The 14142-nt window shown below is 29.6% G+C and overlaps 1 protein-coding gene across 1 annotated transcript; it reads right to left on the bottom strand.

The window, feature by feature from the left end:
- Positions 1 to 8885: 8885 nt before the first annotated feature.
- Positions 8886 to 9638, bottom strand: LOC124943599 (AT-hook motif nuclear-localized protein 16). The gene has a single exon (XM_047484085.1). It carries the CDS (start codon positions 9636 to 9638, stop codon positions 8886 to 8888), a length of 753 nt encoding a protein of 250 aa, XP_047340041.1.
- Positions 9639 to 14142: the final 4504 nt, after the last annotated feature.

The raw sequence follows: 14142 nt of genomic DNA, 5'->3' as shown, positions 1-14142 counted from the left end.
CATTTAAATATAATGCAATTGCAAGCATAAGATATATATGAAAATGAACAAATAATAAAAAATCTGAACACCAAATACTAACATTTTACTACATCTTATTATCGACCAACATCTATCTTACTTTGGGCATTTTTCTTCAACTAATTCGTTATTAACGATCACATTATGTCCTCATTTTGTTCATTTGATTTTATTCGAACCACCATTCTCTTAATCCTTCAAATTCGCACTCATCCCATCTAAAATCTGACAATTCTTTTAATCTCTCAAATTCGTACTCATCCCATCTAAAATCTGACAATTCTTTTAATCTCTCAAACTTACACTCACATATACCATCATCCTAATCATTTTAATCTTTATAATACATTTTTTACAATGCGCATCAACTAAGACAAAATATAATCTCAAGTTTAAAATGTGAATACAACACTTGTGATTATTGAAATCTATTTATAGTTTTGTGCATGTATATATTTTTTTAATACATTATTTTAATATACGGACAATGGTTAATTAGATGATATCTATTCACTCTTGTTGATTCTGAACTTCGTTCGCGAAGGAAGCTCCATTTTGACAGTTTACCTAATTTAAAACATTATACACTAATAAATTCGTATTATTAGTCACATCTACCCAAATTAATTCGTTATTATCGGTCAAATTATACCATCATTTTAGGCATTTTTTTATTGATCATTCGCTTACTACCTTAAATTTAAAATTATTTTATAACTTTTTTTTGTATATATATATATAAAAAGATAATTTATTTTTATTTACATATACCACAAATTAATTTTTAAATAAGTTGTTATATATATATATATAATCATGAATATGTATTAGTTATTATTTTAAATATATAATTAAAAAAAATATTTTGTATAATTTGTACTCACTCATTAACTTACGGTTGAGTTTATATTTAAATGAATCAATCCGGTTCATTTTGTTTAACAGAAATATCTAAATTACTCACATCGCTCGATCCGTCTACCCTCACTAATTCATTATTATCGGTTATATTATACCATCATTTTAGACATTTTTATCATTATTTCCTTAATCCTTCAAATCCACCCCCACAAATACCACCATCACATAACTTCATTTTCAACATTACGTATTAACAAACTCATTTTAAATATTTTGATCGATTATTCATTTAATTCCTCAAATTCACACCCACATATTCCACCATCACGTAATCTCATTTTGAACATTATGTTCTAACAAACTCATTTTAGAAATTTTCATCGATAGGACTCGCTCAAATTTAAAATGAACACTTACCACTATTTTAAAATAAAAGATTATACATATTTTAATTTACTTAAAAACAAATATTTTAAAAATAAATTTTAAGCGTTTTTCCACTTAAAATCTATATATATTAATTTTTTCTTCCTATATATATATATATAAATCTACTAATTAATTTATATTTTATTTTCTCTCTCAATTATATATATATATATATATAATTATTTTGTATATAAAGAAATAATTTATTTTTATTTAAATATACCAAAAATTAATTTTTCAATATGTTGTTATATATATATATATATATATATATATATATATTGTTTTAGCTTGGTAGGAAAAAAAGGAAAATACTTTTCCTTAGGATTCTCTCAAATAGAAATAGAGAACGAAAATAGAAATAGAGAACGAAAGAACTATTGTTATAATCACCTCTTCTAGAGGGATCATCTAAAAAGCCAATTTTTTTATGAGTAGATTTTTTTTTCATTCACATCTTCAAATTTCCAATTTTTCCATAGTCTATAAAGGAGCGGAATGAAACTAAACATATATATATATATATAATTATATAGATTATAAAATTATTAATTCAAATTTACGATATGGAAAATTACATGGGCGCGGCCTTTAATTACTTCGATATCTCACTTTAGCCCTCAAATTAAATTTTAAAACTAATCGCTCTTCAACTTTTAAACCGCTTAAGCTTTATATATATATATATATATATATATATATATATATATATATTATATATATATTATATATATATTTTTTATATATTATCTTTAATCTTATTTTTTATATTTATATATATAATTATTAAATCGCTTATATATCTATTATCGTTCATTTTTATATTTATATAATTATTAAATCTCTTATATATATATATATATAATATATATATATATATATATTTATATTTATATATATATATAAAAATTTTAAAATAATTTTTATATATTATCTTTAATTTATTAATTTATATATATATATATATATAATATTTAAAAATATAATTTTAGGGTTAAAAGTAATAGTGACTTTCCAACTACTCAATCACTTTTAACCCTCAAATTATTTTTTAAAATATTTATTATATAAATTAATGATTAAAGATATATATATTAATTATACATATAAATTATTTTAAACTTTATTTTATATAAATATAGATATGTATAGATAAAAATAAATAATATATATTGTAAAACAAAGCTAATGAAAATACTAAATAAGTATATAGATGAAGAATAATATTCAAACACAAACACAGTGGAACAAGATAAGGAGAGAAAGTTGAGAGATCTATATATTATTCATCATAAAAAACATATTTATAGGAGGTAGGGTTACATGCATATTGTAACATATATGATCATGTGTTATGTGTTGAGAAGAATTAGCATCCACTTGTTAATATGTTGTTTCAACAACATGCATAATGACACGTTAGTATACACTTGTAAGATACATTAGTATGTGTCATAATTAAATCATTACACTTGTGAATATTATTAACATTCACATGCTCTATTTATTTTATAACACTCCCCCTTGGATTTTAATTTACACAAAGAATATGCATTATTAAAACCTTACTAAAAAAATCATGTAGGAAAAAAAAATTCTAATGAAGGAAAAAGAATATAATATTATTGTGTTTATATCTTCTCTAATTTGGGTATTGCTTCAAATTTCGAAGTCAATGCATCAATTCTCTTTACTAGCTTTTCAAATGTAGAAGTCGACAATACTTTGGTTAATAAATCCACTAAGTTTTCACCTAATCTAATTTGTTACACATCATTTTCACCATTCTTTTGAAGATTATGAGTTAAGATAATTTTTGGTGAAATTTGTTTCGTTCTCTCTCCTTTAATATAACCTCCTTTCAGTTGAGCTATACAAGATGAATTATCTTCAAACAAAATAGTTGGGAGAATTTTCTATGTAGTCGTTAAAATAAAATTCTTTAGAATGTGATGTAATAACTATCCTCATGTATTGCTAATATTTCATCATGATTTGATGAAGTAGCGGTTATAACTTGCTTCATAGATTTCTATGAGATAATTTTTCTACCACACATAAAAACATATCTAGTCTAAGATTTAGTCGCGTGTTATTTGCAAGATACATCAATTCTTCTTCATCTTCTTCTTTGGCTTAAATGGATCTTGTACAAGATCAAGTGCTCGGACAATCATTGGTGTACTTAGTGGATGAGCAAAATCCTTCCAAAAATATTTCAATACCTTTTGGGTATAAGTTGATTGATGGATGAATATTTCATTTTCCAAATGCTCAATTTTTAATCCAAGGCAAAATTTATTTTTCCCAAAAATTTTGATTTCGAATTCCTTTTTGAAATATTCAACAGTTGTTTACAGCTCTTTAGGAGTTCCAATCAAATTTAAATCATCAACATATACTAGTATAATGATTACAAATTCAGACACATTTTTCTTTATGAAAACACATGGACAAATTGGGTCATTCACATAACCTTCTTTCATCAAAATTTCAATAAGGCGATTATACCACATTCAGCCAGATTGCTTAAGGCTTAAGCCCATACAATGATTTTTGCAATTTAATAGAGTAAAACTCTTTGGGATTTGATTTGCATAAATTAAACATCTTAGATCCTTCCGGGTTTTTCATATTGATATATTTTTCTAAAGCCATAAAGATAAGTAGTTACAATATCCATTAATCTCAATTCGAGTTTTTCTCGTACCACTGGGCTCACAAGATACCTGAATGTTATCCCATGACTAGAGAATATGTTTCCTCAAAATTAATTCCTAGTCTCTAGGAAAAACCTTGGGCTACAAGCCTTGCTTTGTAAGAATTCTATTATTTTCATTTGTTTTTCTCACAAACACCCATTTGTAGCCAATTGGATTTATGTTTTCCGATAGTTGGATTACTGGGCCAAATACTTTTCTTTTTTTCAGTGAATCTAATTCAGACTGAATTGCTTCTTTCCATTTTGGAAAATTATTTATTTTACGACATTCATCAACTAATTTTGGTTCAGGATCCTCATCAATTTTTATTACATCAATTGCAACATTATATGCAAATATATTATCAACTATAATCTCCTTTTGGTTCCAAGATTTTCCAGAAGTTATATAATTGAAAGATGTTTCAATAACTGAATTATCTCTGGATGAATATTTTTAATATCACCATCTTCATGGGATATATATTTTTCAAGAACCTCTTCGGAGTTTTGATCATATGTTTGTACAAACCTTTTCTTTCTTGGATTTTTGTTTTTGGAACCTAAAAGTCTACCGCGATTTTGGCGTATAGCAGATTCATTAGCACTTGGAATTTGTCTTTCATGGGCATTCATTTTAGTTGGTGCGTTTTCCGTTGTAATATAAGATTTTATAAATTTTACAACATCATTGAAAGCATCAATAATTGATTTACAATTCTTTGTAAATGTACAATTTTCTGAACTTCTAGTTCACATTGTTTTGTACGAGGATCACTGTTATCATGTGGAATTTTCCAAAAAAAAATCTTTTTTTAGTTGATTATTGTCTCCCCCTATTGCTGAGAAGTGTGATTCGTCAAAAAGACAATCTGCAAATCTCGTAGTGAATAAATCACCCGTAGTTGGTTATAGATATTTAATAATTGAGGGTGATTCATACCCAACATAGATGTCCAACCTTCTTTGGCGTAATTGGTACATAAGTTGCACACCCTAAAAATTTCAAATGGGAAATATTTGATTCATTTCCAATTATAATTTTCATAAGGAGTAACTATATAGTTGTCGGTCTTATTTTCAGAAGTGTTGTAACATGCAATATGGCATGTCCCCAAGTAGAAATGGGGAGTTTTTATCTCATTAACATAGGTCTTGCATTTAATTGTAATCTTCTAATAAGTGATTCAGCTAGAGCATTTTAGTATGTACACGAGGAGCATGATTCTCTATTGTAATTCCAATGGATGTACAATAATCATCAAATGCATGTGATGTAAATTCTCCATTATTATCAAGGCGTATTCTCTTTATTGGATAATCTAAAAATTGTACTCGCAATTTAATAATTTGTGCAAGTAGTCTAGAAAAAGTTGGATTGTGAGTTGACAATAAATAAACATGGAACCAACGCGTTGATGCGTCAATTAGTACTATAAAGTACTTAAAAGGTACACATGGTGGATGAATTAGTTCACATATATTGCTTTGAATTCACTCTAAAAACGTAGGAGATCCAACTCCCACTTTGGCTAGAGATGGCCTGGTAATTAATTTTCCTTAAAAACAAACAGTACATGTGAATTCATTTTAATTCAATATTTTCTAGTTTATTAGAGTATGACTATTTGAATTTTAAATTATTCGCCTCAACATTGTGCTACCAGGATGCCCAAGTCTGTTATGCTAAGTAGTAAATTCATTAGTAGCTTTTAGGCCTAATATAATGTATTTCAGCATCATATATTTTTTTTTATAATATAGGCAGGATAAAAAGGTAAGAAGTTTTTCAAATACCATTTTCTAGACATCTATATTTGAGTAATTAAAAAATATTCATTTTCTTCTTTATTTACCGTTTCAGTATGATATCCATTTTTTCGAATCATCAAAACTTAGCTTATTTCTTCGAGCCTTACTCGAGAATAAAGCATTCTCAATTGCAATTTTGGTTCATTTATAATTGCTTTGCCTGAACCTTCAATGCAATTGGCATTACCGCTTATGGTTTTTACAACGGTCTTTCTCATCTTAAGGTGGGAGAAAAAGTTTTTGCTTTCCAAAATATGGTGTGTTGTCCCACTATCAATAAGACAAATGTCGTCTTCAATTTTGGCATCCATGACTTTTGTAAGACAAAAAGAAAGTAACACCAATATTAGTTCAATATATATACATATATTATATATACATAATAATTACAAAATGCATTATTTTTTTTGTGAATAAAGGAGAGCTAACATGATACCCCGACAACCATGACCCCCCGCTTGACTCAAAGCGCTTCCAGACCGAATCAAATCGTTTCCTTTTGATTTCTTAAGACAACTCTTACCACTATACTACCTTGGTGGAGAAATAACAGAGGTGGAGGGTTTTTCAATAAATATCATAAGTACACAAGCAAAAATATATTAGAATTAATAGTCTAAATTATTCATTTAGATGCCATCAATGAAATCATCGGCTTCTAGATGCGTGCTATTTTCATTTAGGATGTCATCAAAGGTGTCATCTCGGGTTGCCATGTTTGCTTCATCCTCGACCCTTTATCTTTTCTTCAAAGACTAATAGAATTCAGCTAAATTACTAGTTGTGCGACAGACTTAGGCCCAATGACCCTTAATCCCACATCGATCACATGGTTCATCATTTTTGGGCCTAGGATTATACTTTGGTGAGGTCTGTTTGGCCTATTATCATTCCTTCGATTTTGATCAAAAGGTGGCTGATTTTTTAGTCATTTCTACGTTTCCGACCACAATTTTGATTTCGGCCACGTTTATTTTGATTTCTGGGACGACCATGATCACGCATATTATTTTCTGCTTGATTTGTATTTGCTTCCGGAAATGGTGCAGCATCAGTTGGTCGAGTTTCATGATTTCTCATTAATAATTCATTATTTTGTTCAGCTAGTAGCATAGAAGTGATGAGCTCAGAGTATCTTTTGAAACTCCTTTCACGGTACTGTTGTTGTAAGATCATATTTGAGGCATGAAATATAAAGAATGTCTTTTCCAGCATGTCTTCTTCAGTTCTTTTTTTCTCCACACAACTGGAGTTTTGATGTAATTCTAAACATCGCAGAATTACTGAATAGATTTAAATTATTGGACCCTCAAATTATGCCATTCACTCCGAGCTTTGGATAGTACAATCATTCTAAGATGATCGTATCTCTCTTTCAAATTTTGCCATAGCTCCAGCGGAGATTCAAGTGTAACATATTGTAATTTAAGTGCTTCATTGATACGATGGCACATGAAAATAATGGATTTTTCCTTTTTCTGGATCAATGACTTTTAATTGGGGACAAGAGTTTCCTTTAATCCCATGGATGCAAGATGCATTTTAACGTCACGAGCCCATGACATATAATCATCCCTAGAACGGACAAAGGTACAAAATCATGTTTTGTGAGGTTAGTTATAATAGAAAAAGAAAATAGTGATAAGAAAATATACCTTAAAACAACTATATAGTTGTTCTGATAACGTGTTGTAAAACAACATACTATTAGCTAATGAAAACACTAAATAAGTAAATAGATGGAGAAAAACATTCAAATACAAACACAATGTAGAAAGATTAAGAAAGAAAGTTGAGAGATTTATATATTATTCATCATAGAAAACCTATTTATAAGGATGAAGGGTTATATGAATATTGCAACATATATGCCCATGTGTTGAGAAGAATTATCATTCACTTGTTAATATATTGTTTCATAACAACATGCATAATGACACATTAATATACACTTATAAGATACATTAGTATATGTTATAATTAAATCATCATACTTGTAAATATTATTAACATGAACATGCTATTCTATTTATTTTATAACAATATATATATTATTTATATATTATATAAAAGATTTAATAGTTATATAAATATATAAATTAATAATAATAATAATATATATAATATCATATATAAGCGATTTAATAATTATATATATAAATATAAAAAATAATGATTAAAGATAATATATAAAAAAGTATTTTAAGTTTATACTTTTATGTTTAACTAAAAAGTTGACAAAAGGCTATTGGTCACTTTTTTAAAAGTTGAAGGGACGATTTGTTTAATTTAAAAGTTAATTTGAGGACTAAAATTATAAATATATGAGAAGAGAGAGAAAAAAAGTTAATTAAGAAAAGAAATTACAATAAATATATATATATATATATATATATATATATATATATATATTAAAAGAGAGAAATTAATTAATATTGATAAATTAGGAAGCATAAATTATTTGATAGATTATGTAGATGATTGTGGGGAATTTATATTTTAAGAGTCATTATATATAGATTATGCATTGAAATTTTGTGTTTATTTTCAACTTACATAACATGTCGTTATGCCTTGTTCGTTTGGGGCATTTGAATAACCATAACAAAAAATTTATCACGCCACTCCCCTATCTTTTGTCAAATCACTCCATTCATTAACCAAAATACTAAAATATATTATATTTTAAATTATTATATAATAATGACCTTTAAGTATTTTTATCAAAAAATATATATATATTTTGTCAAAATCATCACCAATCATTATCAAATAATCGAGTTATTACAATGACCCGAATTGGAATAAACATTTTGCTTGTGTTATGAATTGAAATGGCTAAAAAAAAAAATATTAAGCATTGGAAAAAAGCTTAAAAATATGATAATATAAAGAAAAATAAACAAAGTATGTGAAATGATGAATAATTACTAAACCATATTAATGACCCTCAATTGGAATAATGAGTAATGACCAGAGAAACTTATCATCAATCCCTTAATCAGTTATTAAACAAATAGATTAAATGACTAATTAAATATATAATGAATTAATTTTGTAATTAAGATTTAGAAATTGGCCTTGCTGATTGCCAAGCATAAACCTCCTGTGGTAATGCACCATTGGTTATCATCAGATTCTGCGAAACCACTCCAAATATATCTTGAACCTCCACCTGACCTGCCGGCCGGCTATTCTGATAATGCCCCGCCATCATCGCCGCCGCCTCCGCATCCTCCTCCTCCACTAACGGCAGACGATCAAACGTTGCATTCATATAAGTGGCTGCCACAATGACCACGGGTCCATAAGCAATAAGAGCCCCAGCCACTGCTCCTCCAACCACCTGTCCTTGAGCACCGGCCAAATAAACAGTAAGCCCAGCCACCCCAGGAGGAGCTGGCGGTGGAAGAACAGAACCCAGAAGAGAAAGAATCTCGAACCTCCCGTGAAGAGTCACAACAGATCCGGCTGACGAAGGTTGCCGGAGTGTCACATTAGCCACACAACCGGTGGCGCTGAGAACGCTAATACCTCTCTGCCGCCTTCTGGCGAAATTAACCAAACTTTCACTAACGTCACAGCCGGAGCTAACTTCCATCGCTTGTGCTCGAATTGAATGTGGGTTATCTCGGGTTAGAATTATGGGTGGCTTTGGTTTGTTCTTTGAACCAGCCGGCCGGCCACGGGGCCTACGGCCGGATTCCTGTAAAGGAAAAGATGAAATGGGTTTGGGAATCATTGGCCTAGAGCTTGACATGAAAATATCATTTGCAGAAACTTTTTCTTGAGTATGATCAGATTTGGATTCCATGGGAGAAAGGGGAGTGAGGACAGCCTCTTTAATTCAGTATTTGAAGTAGTGGAGTGAAGAGAGAAAAGAGGGTTGAAAATTGGGTTATAATTTAAAATATTGAAGAGATGAATGTAGTGTTAGGAGATGGTTAAGTGACACCAAACTTCTAACAAATTTATCTCTCATGTAAATGAAACCTTTCATCGACCTATCTATAATTTATTCTGTTTAATCATCTTAACCATATTCAAATTAATATATATATATAGTTAATTGAGACCATAGTACAAAAAGTGGTAATCATAATGAACAAGTCAAGTGCCACATGAACACTTACTTCAAATATTAATGTTTGTAAAAGATAAATGATATTTCATGTCATGTTTGATATATTTAACAATAGATATATGTAATTTTGTGGGAAGAAATGGACAATAGATCAAAGGTGTTCAAGATTCATTCATGTTATTGGGTTGCTTTAATCTTATAGAAAGAACATTCAAGATTGAAGAAAGTATTAAGAATATATATGTAAATAAATATAATGTATTTTGTGTTTTTTTTATCTCATAGGTAGACCTTATATTATTATGTAATTAATGTGATATAACTATATAGTCTATATGAAATATGTATAAATTAAAGAGAAAATAGGTAAAAATAAATTCCTTTCATGGTATCACATTTTTTGGGTTTTGTACTTCAAGCTCTCATCTTTCCGTTATTTCTTTGTCTTCTCTTTCAATTTCGTCGTCCATACATTTATAATGTTTCCTATTCTTTCTTATACTTACCGGCCCAAGGTCCACCAAAGGCCAGGCTATATGACTCAAAATTACTTAATTATTTAATTCCTATGCCTAATATCTAAATGGAAAAACTACTATTTTAGTTATGACTAATTTTTAAGATCATAGTCAAATCAGACCGGTTCTCTACCCCATCATTATATTTCCTAATGACGCTTAATTATTAAAGTATCCGGATTGCTAGGTCGAGAGTTGTGATTAATTTAGATATATATGTGAGAGTAAATGGATACTTAGATCGAATCGTGGGTTGATCTGTCCATAATTTTAACTAATTTTATTAATCACTGTAAATAAGAATTTGGATAGATAAAATTTAAATGAAATTTAAACAAAATTCATACAAATTCAAATATAAAGTAAAGTAAAATTTGTTCTAAATAATTAAATTATTATAATTAATTTGTTAACTATTTAATTAACATTTAACTAGTGAGTTTATTGTTATCAATTTATTAACAATTTAGAAATCATGTGACGTTTTATTTTCATAATGAATAAGAAATATAAGGGTAATGAAAAGGGAATTAAGGTATGTCGTAGATCAATAATTTATGGTTGATTTTATTTTTATGAAAATTTATTATTTCAACAATATAAATAGCCCTTCTATCAAATATATTAACAACTGCACATCTTCTTCATCCATATCATTATTTTATAATTCGAAAAGTCATTTCCTCATTTTTCGTGAGTGTTCTTCAAGTTATTGACTTGACATTTTTTCCGCTAAAACTCGGTGATAGTTCAAGTACGTTGGTCAAGTTCTCTACGTAGCAATTTTAGTGCTGAATCACTACTAGATTCGTTGTACCCGTAGAGACAACCATATACGATAAACTTGAGCACAGAAGGAGACATGAAATTATTTTAAGGAAAATATGTCTAAGACATATCTTGAATCAACCTCTCAAATCGATAATTTAGATTCTTCGCATTTTCTATTTTAATTGATTTATTTGTAACATTGTTCTCTTATATATTTTCTATTATTTAAGATAATATTACTAACATATATGGTGTTAGTCCATAAGATAGGAGGTGATTGAACCTCATTCTACTCTCGACACTAGGAGATTGAACCTCATTCTACTCTCGACACTACTTTCCTTGATTGGACATACGAGAATATATTCAAATATCATCACATTACAATTTTGAGCTTAATTCCACAACAATAGAAACATAAGAACGACTGCATATATTTTCCAAGAAAAAAAGATTTTACGGTTATAACCATAGAGCAAGAATTTTCTGAAGTCACAAAATTTAATTTACTGGCCTATTATTAACACGTTAAAAAGCTAGCTATTTGATAAATTGTCGGATATCGGGCTCCTCCTGTTGATTTATCAAAACAAGATGCCGCTTTTTTATGAATCTCCGTGCATGATTATTTTTGAAGAGGTCAATAAGAATAGAAATATGATATCAATGATATTGATGACCAACACCGTTAATACCCTTTTACTTTTACCAAATGCGGTGTCTCATGCCAATGATGAGAAAATACTCTAATCAACTATTACGATAAAGAAAATGTCCTACATGAAAGAAACATTCCAATGGTGGTAGTTCGACCTTCAATGGAAGAGGAGGATTTGGGAAGCCACTGAAAAAATCCAATGGCGACGCCATGGGCCGGGATGGTAGCAACCAAGGATGAAGTCAAGATTTGGAATTCATTCAGGCTAAAAACTTTTCACAAAATTTATCTGGGCTACAATGATAATTGTAACGCCCCCAACTCATTTACAGTATGTGAGAAAATAAATTATAAATACCCTGACCAAACCACTAGGCCATCACAACCCAAGCTCAAAAGTATCCGTGAAGATATCTATAGTATATTAATCTCACTTTTATAAGGAGATTTTACAATATTCCCAACTTAATCACGCGACGTCCTCATTGCGATCCCAAACTCTCCTATAAGGACACTCGAAGTGTCCCACAAGGCACTTTGTTCTCATAGAATTCAAGAGGTGCTCCACCGTGATACTTTGTTCCTACTACAAGGGCGACTCTAATACCATCTATAACGTCTCGAAGACTAGTACTACGAGCAAACCACTTGGTCGTTACAACTCAAGCTCAAAAAGTACATATGAAGGTATCTATAGTCTATTAATCTCATTATTATAATGTATTTATATTTATTATGATTTCCGATGTGTGACATCTCAATCTCCCACATATTAGTCATGGGATGTCTTCGTAGAGATATCAAGCGTACTCTCAGTCTCCCCCATTTAGGACTCTAGAAGTGACCCACGTGGAATATTGTTCCCGCATTATAAAATAGGTGCTCACCTATGACACTTTGTTCCTACCACCGAGTCGGCTCTAATACTACATTTAATGCCCTGAACTTGGATATCATTACTTGTGAAGATATATACTATAAATAATCCCAAACAAACCACAAGACCACCACAACTCAAGATCAATAGGTACCCATGGAGGTAACTATAGTCTATTAACATCACTTTGTTGGGTTAAAATTTTAGAAATTGTTGAATTTAAATCATGAACTTAATTGGTTTTTGATAATTTAGCTTAAATAATCAAAAAAAGAGAAATTGTTGGGTTAAGTTTTTAATTGATTTAAAATAATTTAACATACTTAATTTTAATGACTGATGAAATAGTTTTTGATAATAAATGGATAAAACTAAGTTCAATAACTGTTAGTCATATCAAATATATAAATATATATTTAGATATCAACATCGTATGTGGTGTAGTGGTAAGTATATCAACTTGTCACACGGGTGACCTGGGTTCAAATCTCACCAGCATCTCAAAATCAACGCACGTCGTTAGACTTGCTAAGTCTAACTCCATTAGACGTGGTAGTCTAATGGGATGCAAAGTTAGACTTTCTAAGTCTAACTACATTAGACATGGTAGTCTAATGGGATGCGTAGTTAGACGTGCTAGTCTAACTCATGTAGATGGACGTCTCAGATGAGTAGATGACGTCTAAGAAAACTGCCTGTAATGCATTGTACTACCACGATCTCAAGTATATTTTCCTACTGTACTACCTTGTACCTCATGGATAGTACATCCAACGAAAAGAGGACACATGTCAAAAGGAGGATTCGACCATTGGTGTATTTCAAGTATATGTGGAGGCCAAAGAACAACAGTCGTGGAGGACCTTCACTCATTTTCTATTCAAGAAAGTTTCCGAAATAAAACATCTTACTTACCATCTAACTATGAATATATTGTAATTACATATTGTCTTTTCTGTAAGAAAACTTTAGTGCTGTAAGTTGAACAAAGGTTGTTTTGTTCAACATAGAGTTATCTAGATCAATGAGTTGTATTCGATTAAGAGTATTTAGTGAATATCCTTCCGGCTGTGGAAGAAGGGGTGACATAGGAGAGTTTTCTCTAAACATCCATAAATAACTCCCTGTGTTTTTTACTTCTCTCATTCATCTTCCATTGGTTCAAAGCTTCAAATTCGACGAACACTTCCGCACTAGAAACTGTTTCAAGAATTCAAAGGATTTGTGAAGAATAAAAACATATATTAATCCCTCACAGGATTACTATCGAATCATTTATCATAAGCTATTAACAATAGTCAGACCCTAGTCCTATATTGTTAGCACCAATCTTATCAAGTGGTATTAGAGCCTCGTTTTCTATTCTCAAGCACCAAAAGAGTCTGAATCATGTCGATGGCCTCTACAACC

Source organism: Impatiens glandulifera, chromosome 6 (genome assembly GCF_907164915.1).
Source record: "Impatiens glandulifera chromosome 6, dImpGla2.1, whole genome shotgun sequence".
NCBI lineage: Eukaryota > Viridiplantae > Streptophyta > Magnoliopsida > Ericales > Balsaminaceae > Impatiens > Impatiens glandulifera.
The sequence above is the reverse complement of the archived record's forward strand: the minus strand, read 5'-3'. Positions and strand labels throughout refer to the sequence as shown.

What these genes read in the sequence shown, in the direction of transcription:
- LOC124943599 (XM_047484085.1), bottom strand. Translation starts at nt 9,638, where the DNA reads ATGGAATCCAAATCTGATCATACTCAAGAAAAAGTTTCTGCAAATGAT.